General features: G+C 47.3%; 1 protein-coding gene across 1 annotated transcript in view; it reads left to right on the forward strand.

Moving 5' to 3' along the window:
• Nucleotides 1–14391, forward strand: part of CWC27 (CWC27 spliceosome associated cyclophilin) — a 1312165-nt gene that overhangs the window by 284819 nt on the left and 1012955 nt on the right. Inside the window, exon 8 of the mRNA XM_069627345.1 lies at nt 14217–14296. Within this exon, the coding sequence (XP_069483446.1) occupies nt 14217–14296 (80 nt within the window). The remainder of the gene's footprint in view (nt 1–14216; nt 14297–14391) is intronic.

The following is a 14391-nucleotide window of genomic DNA, read 5'->3' on the forward strand; positions in this document are numbered from 1 at the left end:
CCCTGCTTCTTAATACGAATGAGTGTTTCAACGGCCTCTTCTGACAGGCATGCCCTCCAGTCAGTTTAAACTGTGTTCATGCAGGAAAAGCAGTGTTATACAACTGCATTGGACACAGGGAAAACCATCAAGATGTTTGAGCTTCACAAGCAGGGGATATGAGGTGCCGTAGAGGCTTGCCAGTTTCACTCAGATCTCTTTTGGTGCCAGTTTACAAAGGCTATTATTAGCCAATACTTTACACTCTTGCCACTAAGACAGAATTGTTCAGGACTTACTACTGAAAAACTACAGTCAACAATTGAATCAGAAAACTGCTCTGCCACTGTAATAATTTCATCCCGGATCCGCGCTTAGAAACCGAATTCGGGTATTAAGCGTGTTATAAAAAAACAATAAAAATAAATATATTATTTCCATATTTTTCCAACTGTTAACTCTGATGGCCATAATCTTGTGTCCAACAAGTTGCACAGTTATAGATACTGTCATCAGTAAAAGACAATCTATCTTCACAAGATTTGTCAATGTTTGTGACAAATGTTGTACACTGTTGCTTGACATTTTTCAGAACTTGTGCACTCACGTGTGTTAGTTCGACCCCACAATAGGAAACGGACTTGCAGGTTCCACACAATAATTTATTGGCCTCACTAGTAAGAGCATCAAGCTCACTTCCTACCAAGGCAGTCTCTCCCCTTAAGGTTTGCAGAGTCATTTTTAAAGTAGAAATGGAGGTAATGAGTTTCAATCGCTTCCTTCTAAAGTGCAAGAGAAAATCTAACAAGAGGTTGCAACATCTGCTAAAGAAAAAGCAGATGGCATACCATCTGAAACCCTCTTAAAATCTGCAATATTCCCATGGCATTTGACAGGTCATGGCTTGTATCAGCTGCCATACTTTCTAAATGTGCACAAACAACAGGGAAAGATTTATTCAGGGCCTGAGTAGCAAGTAATTTATGTTGCACCCCGCGGGTTCCATGAGCTTTCCTTGGTTTCTGAGAAACTGTTCCCTGGCTAATCCCAGAGCATACAATTCATGCAACCTTTTGGGGCTTTGATACAAATAAAACTATTGCATTAACATATTGGACACATCACTAAAATAGTCTTATCCAATGCATCCTTCACTGCCAATTCAAAACGGTGAAAAATACAATGCACAGACACCATCCATTTAAGGACTTGCCTGAGCAGTGCAGCAAGACCTTGTTTCACACCCAAGTTAACAGCTGCCTCAGCCCCAAAATCCACCATTTCTTTTTAAGGTGTGCCCCGTTTCATTTAGGACTTCCAATAGACATTTTTTCAACCCCTCCCTGCGACCATCACTAACTGATTGTACTTTGAGAAAAGAAACCTCCACTTCACCATTTTGTGGGTTTACGTATATAACGTACACTAACTCCTTTTCTGTTACACCACAATCTGCTACCATCCATTAAAACAGAAAAGGCAGCATCAGCAGTTTTGAGAACATTAAATAGTTCTTCCTCAAGGTAGCGTCCAATACAAATTGTAAGCTCTCATCCTGTTACAGAATTAGTGTACTTGGGGCTCAGGCCAACACCATGACGCTTCTCCTGCTCAGCCAACGCAGAAAACATTTTAATAGGAATGTCCTCCTTTGCCATTGTATAAAGTATATCCATTAGCTTGCCCACAGTGAGTCTATGCTTATCCTCTGCTGTAGCCTAAGCTCTCCCTGTTTTCACAAATAGAAATCATAAAAGCAGCTTGCAATTGCTTGAACTAAGCACAGCCCTAAGAAAAATCTTCACTAACCTACCAATTGGAGTGTGGTGATAAAGGTCCACAGCACAGCGTTGGTGTCCGAATTTCTTATAAATTCCGTCTTTTCGGTGTAGCTCTTTTTCCAGGTGCTTGCAGAGTGTCTACTTTCAGCTGGGAACCACTGATCCCAGAAATCAATGAGGTTCTGAAATTCCTCATAGAATGCAAATCTACTTGAAACTCTGCACAAAGTGCACATCTTGCTCACACAGTGTCTTCCTCTTCATAAATGTCTAGCCAGGTTTTCCCTGGGATGCATTTTCTCTGCCCCCCCCAAAGCTATGGTCAATTTCACAGTATGTGGTTTTGAGGTGTATTTGTATTTATTTGTGTTTTATAAAGTGCCTGAATCCAAGGCGCTGTACACAGAACCAGGAACAGTACAATAAAATGAATAAACAAACATTCAGAAAAACAATCCAGGATGTTGCAGCAAGTGAGACTTCAGTGACCTACAAAATAAAGAATAGACAGAGATAGAACAAAGAGAGTAAGGAAGAGCATTCCAGTGAAAAGGGGCTAAAAGCGTGAAAGTACGAAAACGAGACTTACTGAAAAAAATTAAACTTTAAAGGTGCATCAGATGACTGAAGACAGCAGCTACAAGGAGTTTGTGACAAACTGGGGGCAACAACTTGGGGCCCGACATAATTAGTTCTCATTCTGCAGCACTAAAACCACAGTAGATGGCCAGATTTCAGTCTCTTGGTCTGCACGTGTTGGTGCGGCCATAATGCTGCACAAGCCTGTTAGTGCCAGAAATTCTCATTTGTGAGACAATAACCGGCTTAGAAAGTTAACATCATGTAATCATCCATTTGTGACCTGGCTTATTGCAAGCCAGAAAAAACTCTCTAAAAGATCAAAATAAATGATCTGAATAGGGCATGCAGCCGTCCCAAATACCACTTAATTCCAATTTTTAAAAAAAGATCCGGGTGCCCAAGAAATCAGAAATCTGTTCTCTGAACCTATGGGTCACAGATGCATTTTGTGACCCGACAACATTGTGGGAAGTACTGAGTGGCAACCGTTAGCAGCACATTGTGCAATGTGATGCCCATCTACACCACCCAGTGCTCCAGATAGGATTTGGAAGTAGGAGTATTTAACTCCCTATTTTTTAAAGTTGGGAGTAAAATGACTTTTTAGGGAGTAAAAATGCAATTTGAATTCTGAATGTGACTATTTTATAAGTGAGAAAAAAATGTTTAAACTGGAAAATGAAACTGTAATAATATTTCTTTGCAAATGCACAATACAAACTACAGCTTTACTTCTGATCAGGCAGTTGTGCCCATAGTTTCTTTCTGTGGTACTACTTGCATTACTGGTCCAAACATATACATCGAGCTGTATGCCTGAAAGCAGGGGCACAAGGTCTATTTCCTATTTTTTGTTGGGAGTATTTGTACTCCCTATTTATATTTTTTGGGAATCAAATTTGCCTTTTTTTAGGGAGTAAAAGTGCCCATACACCTCTTATCTCTAGGGCCGAAGCTACCAACACTGCCTAGGGATAAAATGCACATTTCTGTTCTTGCCAGCACTGGTGTCGTTGGGTTGGGTCAAATGGTTTGCCCAATATCACATATTTGGTTAAGCAGTGAACCCAGCAATTTAACTTACCTGCCACAAACTTCCATGCTCTAATTAGTAACATTTTTTGGGGGGGTTTCAGGAACCACATCGGTCTTGTTTATTTGCAAAGCGCACCCAAAGCAACCTCCTTGGAGCATTTACACCACCCTGAGGAGAAGGCTACAAATTTTAGAATGCAAAACCACGTTTGACCTCATGGATGAACGCAGCTTTAAAATAAATTGATTTGTGTCACGTTCTGTGCAAATGTGGGGTTTAAGACATTAAACTTCTTTACACATTGTGAGACTCTTCACAGTTAGCTTTAATGTTAAATCAGCTTGAACTCCTGGGTCTCCAGTTTCCTCTTGCTTCTAAGCACTATTCTGATGCAAGTGCTGACATCCCATGATCACAAATCAATTATTGCAAGTCGTAGTTGCTGCTGACAAGTTTACAGCAGTAATCGCCGGGCCTTTATCTGTGCAGTGGGCCAACAGGAAAGAATACATTATTTAGCCTTCTGCAGGCTTTATCAGTGTTGCATGCTAGCAAAGGGCTCTTGGACTAATATTTGGCCCACCCAATGCATATAGCCCTGTAATTTTAACACAGCCTGCTAGCTTTCTGCCTGACCACAAAAGTGATGGGTGGAAGGTTTCGAATGAATCTAAACCACTGGCAATTGCTCTGGGCAAACTTCCACACCACCGTTTTTTAGCCCGTCTGGGCCATTGCAAAAGGGGACTAGCCGTGTGCAAATCAGTCAGCAGCTGCAGCCACCGACGGTAGCAGCCCAGCCCGAACTGCTAGGCCAGGTCCCCTCTGCACAGAAAACCAAGCAACCCCAGACATGTTTCGGCCTTGTTGGACCTCCTCAGTGAGGTGCAGCCTGGTTCCCTGTGGCGCAGTGAGCAAGGGACCCACGTCTGGGCATACCCTCTCTCACAAGGAGAAACAAACTGACCACAAAAGTGATGGGTGGAAGGTTTCGAATTAATCTAAACCACTGGCAATTGCTCTGGGCAACCTTCCACACCACTGTTTTTTAGCCCGTCTGCGCATTGCAAAAGGGGACCAGCCGTGTGCAAATCAGTCAGCAGCTGCCACCACCGAAGGTAGCAGCCCAGCCCGAACTGCTAGGCCAGGTCCCCTCTGCACAGAAAACCAAGCAACCCCAGACATGTTTCGGCCTTGTTGGACCTCCTCAGTGAGGTGCAGCCTGGTTCCCTGTGGCGCAGCGAGCAAGGGACCCACGGCTGGGCATACCCTCTCTCACAAGGAGAAACAAACTGACCACAAAAGTGATGGGTGGAAGGTTTCGAATGAATCTAAACCACTGGCAATTGCTCTGGGCAACCTTCCACACCACTGTTTTCTGCCAGCACTGGCTGTGGTTTTAGAGGTTATCCATGGCTTACAGGGGATGTCATTGTGTGCTTCCTCTACTAGCAATTGTATAGGTCTTCACTTTGTGTGCCTAGCCCACCCCTTCCGGGCCTGCGTGCAGTACATGCCCCCTCAAGGTCCGGTAAATTATGCAACGCTCATCTGTGTCCTGTAATGTCCCTGCTCTTTGTGGCAGCAAAGATCAGCATCTTATATACTGCTATTGGTATGGCCCCAATGCTTGTCACTTGTGGGCTGTTTACCTATTGCAAGAGGTGAGTTTATTGCAGGCAGTATCGCATTTGCATTTTGTGGTTCTCTGACGAGAGAGGGCCCCGTTTAATATGAAATAAGGGCTCAGCCGTCACCCCGAACCCCCCCCCACCCTGACGCTGTTTTCCTTTGGGTTTTGCGGGGTTGAGCGCACGCGAGCGCTGTGCCACACGCTCTGCTCTGGCAGAGTTTGGCTTTAACGGGTGCAACCGATTCTCTCGCAAATTTCACTACTTCACCCCTTCTGTCTCGGATTTTTGGTGTGCCCCCCGTTACAATGGGGGCTTCAGAAATGTCGGGTGTCACAGATCAGGATGTCACTTCTACGCACCTTGCAAGGGCGGGCAGCCTAGATCTTCTCCGCTCGACGCTGGCAGTCCCGCCTGCCTCTGGGATGACTCTCGGACCGGGGCCGAGGGGGCAACCGGTTTCTGCCAGTCTCTACTCTGTGTCTGGTGTAAGGGCGCCCAGCTTTCATTGCTCTGCACACTCGGCTCCCGATCCATCACTAGGCACCGTGGTGTGGTGCAGAGGCCGTGTAGCGAGCCCAGGGCCGCGTAGGATAACCAACGGCCGTTTATGTGCTTGCCCCTTGCGTTTTGTTGGTAAACTTGCTCCGATGCTGCTCGTGATTCACAGCGGTCGGAATCTGCTATTCTTGCATGTAGAGGTTCCGTTGATGCGCAGGATATTTCTGAAAGGATTTATGGGTTGCAGAGCTCAGCCTTCAGGTGGCCATCTTTGTCCGCGTACCACAGCGCCCCCCTTGGTTGTGGTTTTAGTGCACGGCTGAGTGCAAAGAAGTGGCTGGTATTTATATTTCTCCCTCCCGAACATGCGGGAGAAAATGAATTCCCAAAGCACCCACATGATAACAGCCCTGCACCAATAACACATCCTGCTTGCAGAAGGCCTTTGAATAGTCTTCCATTCTCATGATTAAAGCGTTATTCGTGGCACCAAACACAAAAGGTATTTTCTTTTAGAATGGGCTAGGCTCTGCTTACCTGTCGGGCTCGTTGTTATCGAAGTCACAGTGGAAAGGTCCACTGTGCCTATTCTTTCTCTAAACTGCAGCCAAATTCCAATTCCTACAAAATAGGCAAAAAAAACCAACTGATTAGCCAAAGCAATGCACAGACTCATTATGGGGGGCGGGACTCGAGAATCGATAGGGTCCCTCAGCACCCGCGATAGAGTAGAAATCAACCCTTAAAAACAAAAGAGGCCTTCAGCCTCTGGGGGGAGGAGGCCCAGCAACTGCCAATGTTTCCAGTCTGCAGTCACTTAAGCACAGAAAAAGTCTCAATTTACAGTCTCAGACTTAAAATATGCGCTTTGCAGTGCTCGCATTAAAGCATTGGCCAGTTAATGTAATGCTCCCTGCTAGCTGGCTGACTGTCTCGTGATATTCGGCAGCTATTAACCTCCATGCACACTACAGGTGCCTTGCACTGTTTTGGCTCTGAGCAGGCGGGGCCAGCGGGGCACACATCTTCAGCCTTTTGAAAGGCCTTCTGCAAGTAGCAGGCTGTATTATTACTGCAGGGCTTGGCTGTTAGAAAGTGCCTGGAAATAATATTTCTAACACCCAGCCCCGCATTCAGTGACAGCATCAGGGCCTATCGACTCTTACAAACAAAAGAGGCCTCGAGCCTCTGGTGGGCGGGTGGACCAGCAACTGCCCCCATGTTTCCAGTCTGCAAAGCACAGCAAATAGTCTTCATTTTCGTTCTGGGGCTTTAATATTTGGTTTGCAGTGCTCACATTAAAGTTATGGCCAGTGTAAAGCTTCCTGCTGGCTATGGCTGCCTGTCTCATTATAAATTTGGCAGCTATCCTCCATGCACCACTGTTTTCGCTCTCAGCATGGAGGTGCAGGGCCCACACATCTTCAGCCGGGCTTGTTTGCTGCTCATAGAAGCCCTATTGAAAGGCCTTCTGCAAACAGCTGGCTGCGTTATTACTGCAGGTCCTGGGTGTTAGAAATATTGATTCCAGTAATACTGCATAACGCAATAATGCAGGCTGCTCGCAGAAGGCCTTACATTTTCTTTCATTCACGTGATTAAAGCCGCAATTGTCATGGGAATGAAAGAATATTTGAAAGCCTTCTACCAGCATGCTGTGTTATTACTGAGGGGCTGGGTACTAGCAAGTATGGCTGGAATAAATATTTCTCCCACCCAAACGCGAGCGAGAAATATTTCTTCCCAGCACAACCACTGGGTAACACCCAGCCCCACATTTGTTTGCTGAAGGTGCCCCTTACCCCAACCTCTCCTAAACACCCCACCTTACCTCGGAAGAAGCCCAAACCGAGTGTGAGAGCGGGGCTGAGGTTCTCCTCTCCATGTGATCACCTGCACATGGGCGGGGCTCATTACATTGATACAATGTTTGTAGCCCAGCCCGGGTGCTTTTGCCTTGCCTGCAGTGCACACTGTGCACTGAGGCAGAGGTTAAAGGAACAATCTCAATTTAATCTGCTCTGGAAATCATATCGCAGTTGGTGCAAAATGATTGTTCAAGTAAACAGCAAAACAGCAGTATTATATCGCAAATTGTGATGCAGTACCACTTATTTTATGCCTTGTGAGGCTATGTGTAGTTTGTTTCATTGTTGCGAGTTATTGAAATGTATGCGGTTTGTTGTGCTGTATAGGTATGGTTGTGTTATGTTTAGAGTTTGAAAGGTGTAAGCAGAAGGATGAGTTTTTTAGTGGGTTGGTTAGTGGTGGCACTCCATCGTACCCCCTCCGGTTTGTCCGATGTCTACACCGCTTTGTCCCCTGGCATATCCTTGTGTGCAGCCACCATCACCTCCCTGGGCCCTTTCAAGGAGGTGAGGGGGACTTCTTCCCTTGAGCTCCCTGCGCCCATGGTTAATCTGTTCGGTTGTCACTCTTTCCCCTTCAACTCTAATGCCCTCTGTCTGTCGTTCAACTTGGACGCTCTCATCTCTCTCCCAATCCTGGGGTAGGGCCCTCCATGGGAATGGGTGCACCCGCCTCTCCCTCGGACGTCTCTCCACTGCCCTGCACCTTGTTGTGGTTCAGTCTAGTCCTCTGTCTTGCCATTTGTGTGTTAATTCTGAGGTTTGTGGGTGTTGCTCATCATTTTCATCTGGTTCTGAGTTGAAGAGCCAGGTTTTTAGGAGTTTTCAGAATTTTAGATGGTCCTTCATGTTTTGTATTTCTCTTGGGAGGCGGTTCCAACATTTAACAGCTAGGCAAGAGAATGTTGATCCACCACGTTTTTTCATTTTGTATGGTTTAGGTTCCAGGCGGATGTCTTTGCTGGATCAGAGTGTTCTGGTCGGCTGGTAAATGGTGATTTTGTTTTGTAAGAATACTGCTCCTTGGCTGTGGATGCTCTGTGTGTTATGCACATTGTTTTGAATGTGATTCGTTTTTTTTGACTGGCAGCCAATGTAGCATCGTCCCTTCGGGAGAGTTTGAGGAGACGTCTGGCCGCTGTGTTCTGTTTAAGTTGCAGTTTTTTCATTAGATAATCCAGCTGCCTGGACATGATGAGAGAGATGATGGGCCAGTGTTTTGTGAGTGAAGGATAGGAATGGTAGGATCTTTTTGATTGTTTGCAGGTGGAAGAAGCATTTCTTGATTATTGCATTTGTTCTAGGGTAAGCACGTTGTCCATTGGATTCCAAGGTTTTTCACAATTTTGGATGGCGTGTGCACTGTTCCTATTTCTGTAGGCCATGGAATGTATTGGTTGCTTCCCTGGATTTTAGATATAATCATGATTCTTCAGCATGGGGTCAAGCATGGATTCACATGCTCATGAATATTCCCAGTCATCAGGCTGGGAAACCTTGGTAAAAGAAAAAACAGTTTCACTTACAAACTGTATTTCTCCTTTAAACCAATCACTGACCTCTGGGTCATACTGCCCCCATCCAATGACAGCCCTCTCCCTAAGCCCATCCTCTGGCAGCCATCTTCAGATCTTTACTGCACACTTCAGTGTTGGAAGTCCTTGAGCTTGCTGTGCAAGCTACTTCTATGTTTTTTCGTGTTTTCGATGGAAAAAGGTTCTATTTTTGTTCTGAAAGAGCCTGTGTGCTCTCTTCTCCACCTACCAGCAGCAGGGATCTATTGTCGGTGAATTTCAGCGCCCCTCAAGGAGGAAGATCGTCGTGATTCCAGAAGGCCAGCTGGCCTACTTTGCACCCTCCGGCCATGATGGAGGAGAAGTAGGGAAGATCCCTCTTCAAGTCCTGCGGGCTACGGAATATGTTTGTTGAAGACAAGCACCTGCAATGCCTCTACTGCCTGCATCCAGACCACAAGGAAGGAGAGTGCGAGATATGCCTCGGTTTCTCCAAGAAGACGAGAAAGGATAGGCACAGTAGATTGGCGGTGTGGCTGAACGCCAAGAGCCTCTGCCCCTTGCTCCGAGCTGGGTCATGCCTCACCCAGGACCGGCCGTTCCAAGGAGCAGTCTTCAAAGTCCTTTAAGGGTGCCTCATTTGTGGGGGCCCAAGCCAAGGCCAAGAACCGCAAGTCCGATTCCACCGGGGTCACCGTGGAACCAGCTCCCGCGGTGGACAGGGCACGATCGACATCACCCTCCACTTCCAATGCCAGCCGGCAATCAAGCTCCTCCTCAAAAAGGAAATTGTCCAACCCAGCTAAACTGCGGAAGAAGCCCGAGAAGCCGTGGATGGAGGAGGAGAATGCCGAACTGCCCAAGCTCCCCATCCGTGCCGGGCCCTCTCTCCCCCAGCAGACACGGGTACGGGGACGGATACAGCATGACAATGACATTGTCGCAACGGGCGACGGGTCTTCGCTCCATTCCATGATCGCCCGAGCCTCCGAGCTATTCCAGCTTGGGCCCGAAGAAACCAGGAAGGAGAGTAGCAGAGGCGCGAGGCCAAGAGGAAGACAATCATGGCAGTGCCCCTTCTGGATGACGTGTGGGAGGAGGGCATGGCCCCCTTGAAGAACCCTTGCATGGCTCCGGCCAAACAGGATAGGCTGGAGAAGAAGTACTGGTTGCCGTAATCCGCACCTAAGTGCCCAAGGTTGCAACCATAGCCGGAATCAGTGGTTTTCGGTGGCCACGAGGAAATGGTCAGCTAACCTGTCCTCGTCTTCAGTCTCTCCGGACAGCGAGGGGAAGAAAATGGACGCCATGGGAAGGACGATGATTTACAATGCGGCGTCCACCATCAAGGTTGCCAATGCACTGGTGATCCTAGCCAGGTACGACAGGGACCTGTGATACAAGCCTGGTCAGATCTTGGAATTCCTCCTGACAAGATGATGGAGGCAATCTCTCTCTTCCAGGAAGGAGAGGTAGTGTCAGATCACGGCATCAGTGTCTCTGAACGTTGCCGACACAAGGCTGGATGAAGGCCACGAATTTCCACCAGGAGGTCCAAGCAAAGGTACTGGACATGCTTTTCGATGGAGATAACCTTTTCGGGAAGGTCATCGACGAGTCCCTACAGGCCATCAAGGCGGATACGGAGACGGCCAGTTCCTTTGGCACCCTCCAGCAGCACTGCTCTTCCAGAGGACAGTCGAACAGGTCTTCCAGAGGCTCCTCCTCATTGTACCTTTCAGATCCACGACTAAGGAAGCCTACAGAGGCCATTCCCAGGCCTACGGTGATGGACAGTGTCGCTGTCGCCCGTAGGGTACAACGCTGACGTCAAAGCAAGCCTGAACAGACCAGGAGGCCCACACCCGTGCACCCCAGTGGGAGGCTGGCTGACGGGGTTCATCAGCAGGTGGAAAAAGATCACCACCGACAGATAGGTGCTGGCCGCTCTCGCCCAAGGACATACCCTGGAGTTTCAGCGCAGGTGTCCACGGATCCCACCAGTGGCCCGTCGGGAGCAACACATCCCTCAGCTCTTGGAGGCAGTACGGGCCATACTGCAAAAATGGCCGATAGAGCTAGTTCCATAGCGACTCTATGGCTCTGGTGTCTATTCCAAATACTTTTTGGTCAGAAAGAAAACAGGCGGCTGGCGAGCCATTCTAGACCTACGACGTCTTAACAAATACCTCAAGTCCCAAAAATTCAGGATGGTCACGTTGCAATATGTGCTCGGGCAACTGGAAAAAGGATACTTCTTGACGTTGCTGGACCCGGAGGACTCCTACTTCCACGTCCCCATTCACAGGAAACACCAAAGGTTTCTATGCTTTGTAGTGCAGGGACAGCACTACCAGTTCAAGGCCCTACCTTTTGGCTTGAAGTTGGCCCCCAGAGTGTTCACAAAGTGCCTGGCACTGGTGGCGGCCCATCTGCATCTAAGGGCTATACACGTATACTCGTACCTCCATGACTGGCCCGCTTGCAAGAGTTGCCAGTCGGCCACACGTAGACGGCCATCCAGCTGCTGACAGATCTGGGATTCTCCATCAACTATCCAAAGTCCTGCGTCACACCATCGCAGAACGTGCTGTTCCTAGGAGCCAAACTGAATACATTGTCCTGTCTGGCATCACCCTCGGAGGAGTGGGTAGCGGCCATTCAAGGGAAGGTGCAGCGGTGGTTGTTGGTGAAGACCACCACGGTGCGGACCATCAAGTCGTTGCTCGGCATGATGTCGTCCTGCATCTACCTCATCCGGCTCTGCAGGTTACAGATGGGAACTCTTCAGGAGTTCCTGGACGCTCGCTGGATACAGGTGTGAGGAAGCTTCGCTGACAAGATTCCACTCAAAGAGGAGTTCTGTTGGGTGATAAGATGGTGGGGTGTCCTCTTCAACATCACCCAGGGCACAGGGTTTCAAAACCCTCCATACCAGGAGACGGTGGTTAGGGAGAATTCTCAATTTATGGCTAATTTCCCTCACCTAGTGAGTCCCCCAGCAGCTTTGCTGGACTTCAGGAATATTTTTTTTTCACTTGGTAAGAGGGTGAGCTTCTCCCCCACTCTTACCCATTTTTTGCCATGTGTATTTACTCTGTTTTTGTGATTGTGGACTCTGGAGTACACCACTTCAGTAGCCCCCTTCTTTTGTGTGTTACACAGCACCTTCAGTGCAGTGACACAGGGTTGTCTTTTAGACTTCCCACCAACTCCATTTCTGAGGCTGACTACTGTCCCCCAGAAAAGGGTAAAGTTGCCATTAACTTTAATTAGTCATTTAACAACCGATCCAGTACACCCCATCTTACATGGAGTACTGGAAAGGGTTACTCCGTATCCCTTTGTATCTGTACCTCCTAGAGCATTGTTTCGCTCTTTTAACATTTAGACTTGGCTGGTGGCAGTGGTATCTACCCTAACTTTTCTACCGCGATTATACTATATAAATGTGGTATTGTTTTAGGCTATTATATTAGCCTCGAACTTAAACCTGCTTGACCAAATACTTTTTCTTTTGGCTCCGGTCGGGTTTAGTTGCCATTTCTTGTTGTTAAAATCCTTCTTGTGTTTTACTTTGTGCGGCAAACCAGGTTTGCCTCCTTTGTTCAATGTCCTTTGGCGGGCTTCTGCCAAGAAGCCCTCCTCTGGGCGCCTGTGTGTCTAGGTGGGCTGAATGTGAGGGAGGGGCGTAGTCATCCCCTGCACAGGGTATCCTAGGAAACCCAAGTCGCACTTTGTCGTGATTGGCTGAGGTGGTTGTCAGGGTTGGACAACCCCCCTGCTGGGTAATTGACAGCCAGGCTGTGTGAATGGGGGATTTTCGCATAAAAGGCAGGTCGTTTGGGCTAGGAGTCAGTCGCCACTGGAACTACAAAGAACCGAAGAGAAGCAGAGAAGAAGACGGTTGCTGCAACTACCCCATCCCGGTGAAGCCCTGCTACAGTCCTGAGCTATCTACCCTTCGACGACCAGAGAAGATCCAGTCCAGAGTCTTCTTTCCTTGAGCCTGGTGGGGATAACCAGCTCATCTTCCACAGCCAGACGATCCTCTTCTTGGTCGAAATCGCTGCACACTGCTGTAGTGGTCCGCATAGCCATCTGAAGAGCCTCTCCTGTTTTTAAGTAGCGCACCTTTTATTCAAAGTTGCTGCTGCCGGCCTCATCCCTGTGTGGTGCAGACCCCTCCAGACGTCCTCCTACACTCCGAAGCTTCAGGAACCGTGGGTCTGCAGGAAACTACCAGGATCAACTGCCGTGGCACCAGCTTTTTCATTGAATAAGGTACTGTGTTCTGCTTGAAGAATTAGGGTGAACCCCTTTTCTTCGCCTCCAAGGCTTGCCCTTGTTTTCCCTCCTTCTTATAATTTTTGCTTCCTATGTTGACAATATCGAAGTACTCCTGGCAACATTGAATCTTGAACTATCCGACTGTGTGATCCTCGACAACAGGAACTCCCCAACAGGATTCCACTTGACACTGGCTCTGGCCTATTGACTCTTGAATTTCTGTCTGAGTGTTCTCTGATTCTGCCTGCCTTGACAAAAGTATTGCCTATGATTTTTGCCCCCAACTCTACCTGGTTAACTCAGGTGCTAAGTGTGTTTTGGCCCGGTAACATTTCTTGCTGCGGATACGCGTTTCTTTAGTAAGACCAAACTGTCATTACTGTCAAAAAGTGATTGCAAGTGCATTCCCGGTAACGTCTTTTGTTTCATAACAGCGGTCCGTTAAAACATAGGGTACTTACCTTGAGTTAGAGTGTACCAAAGTGAATTGGTTGGTTGTAGTGTAACTATCGTTATTAGCGCCACTTCATGTGCTAAATAGATGCCTGCATTTTGCATAGGATAGTAATCATATTGAAGAGCCTGTATATGCATGCTGGCATCATGTTAAACATATACAACTTGTGCTCACATTCTAATTGTGAGATCCTAGGTAAATCACTTTGCCCTCTTGTTCCCAATTTCCCTTCTTATTAGCCAAAAAGTAGGAATGCCTAGAAAACAGCAAAAGGCCACTATATGACGGTATTAAGAAAAGTGGACATCTATATTGCACTTATGTTCAGTGTGTAATCTGTTCTAAAAAGAGGTGATTCTTACTGGCAATTGCATGAGATACACGTCAATGTTGGGGGTATTTCCTCTGATTCAATGAAAAATTACTAAGAATATGAACGTTTAAAATGTGCTTTTGACTTAACATTTCCTGGTTGTGGACAAAATGTATGATCTGCATTATTAATAATCAGCTATTTAGGCCGTTTGAGATGTTCGGGGATTTTCGCAGACTCATTTTTTTTCTGTTTGTTTTGAAGACCATGAAGGGGAAAAGTAAGAGCAGCCATGATTTGTTGAAAGACGACCCACGCCTGAGCTCTGTTCCTGCTGTGAAAAGGTTAGTGTGGAGCTATTAAATTCGCCAGTACAATGTAAATTATTGTGAGACCGAAGGACGTTGTTGGAGAGGACCAATTTCAGTTACCAGATAGC

The sequence above is a fragment of the Ambystoma mexicanum genome, chromosome 6p, assembly GCF_040938575.1.
Source record: "Ambystoma mexicanum isolate Mex_15411 chromosome 6p, UKY_AmexF1_1, whole genome shotgun sequence".
NCBI classification, from domain to species: domain Eukaryota; kingdom Metazoa; phylum Chordata; class Amphibia; order Caudata; family Ambystomatidae; genus Ambystoma; species Ambystoma mexicanum.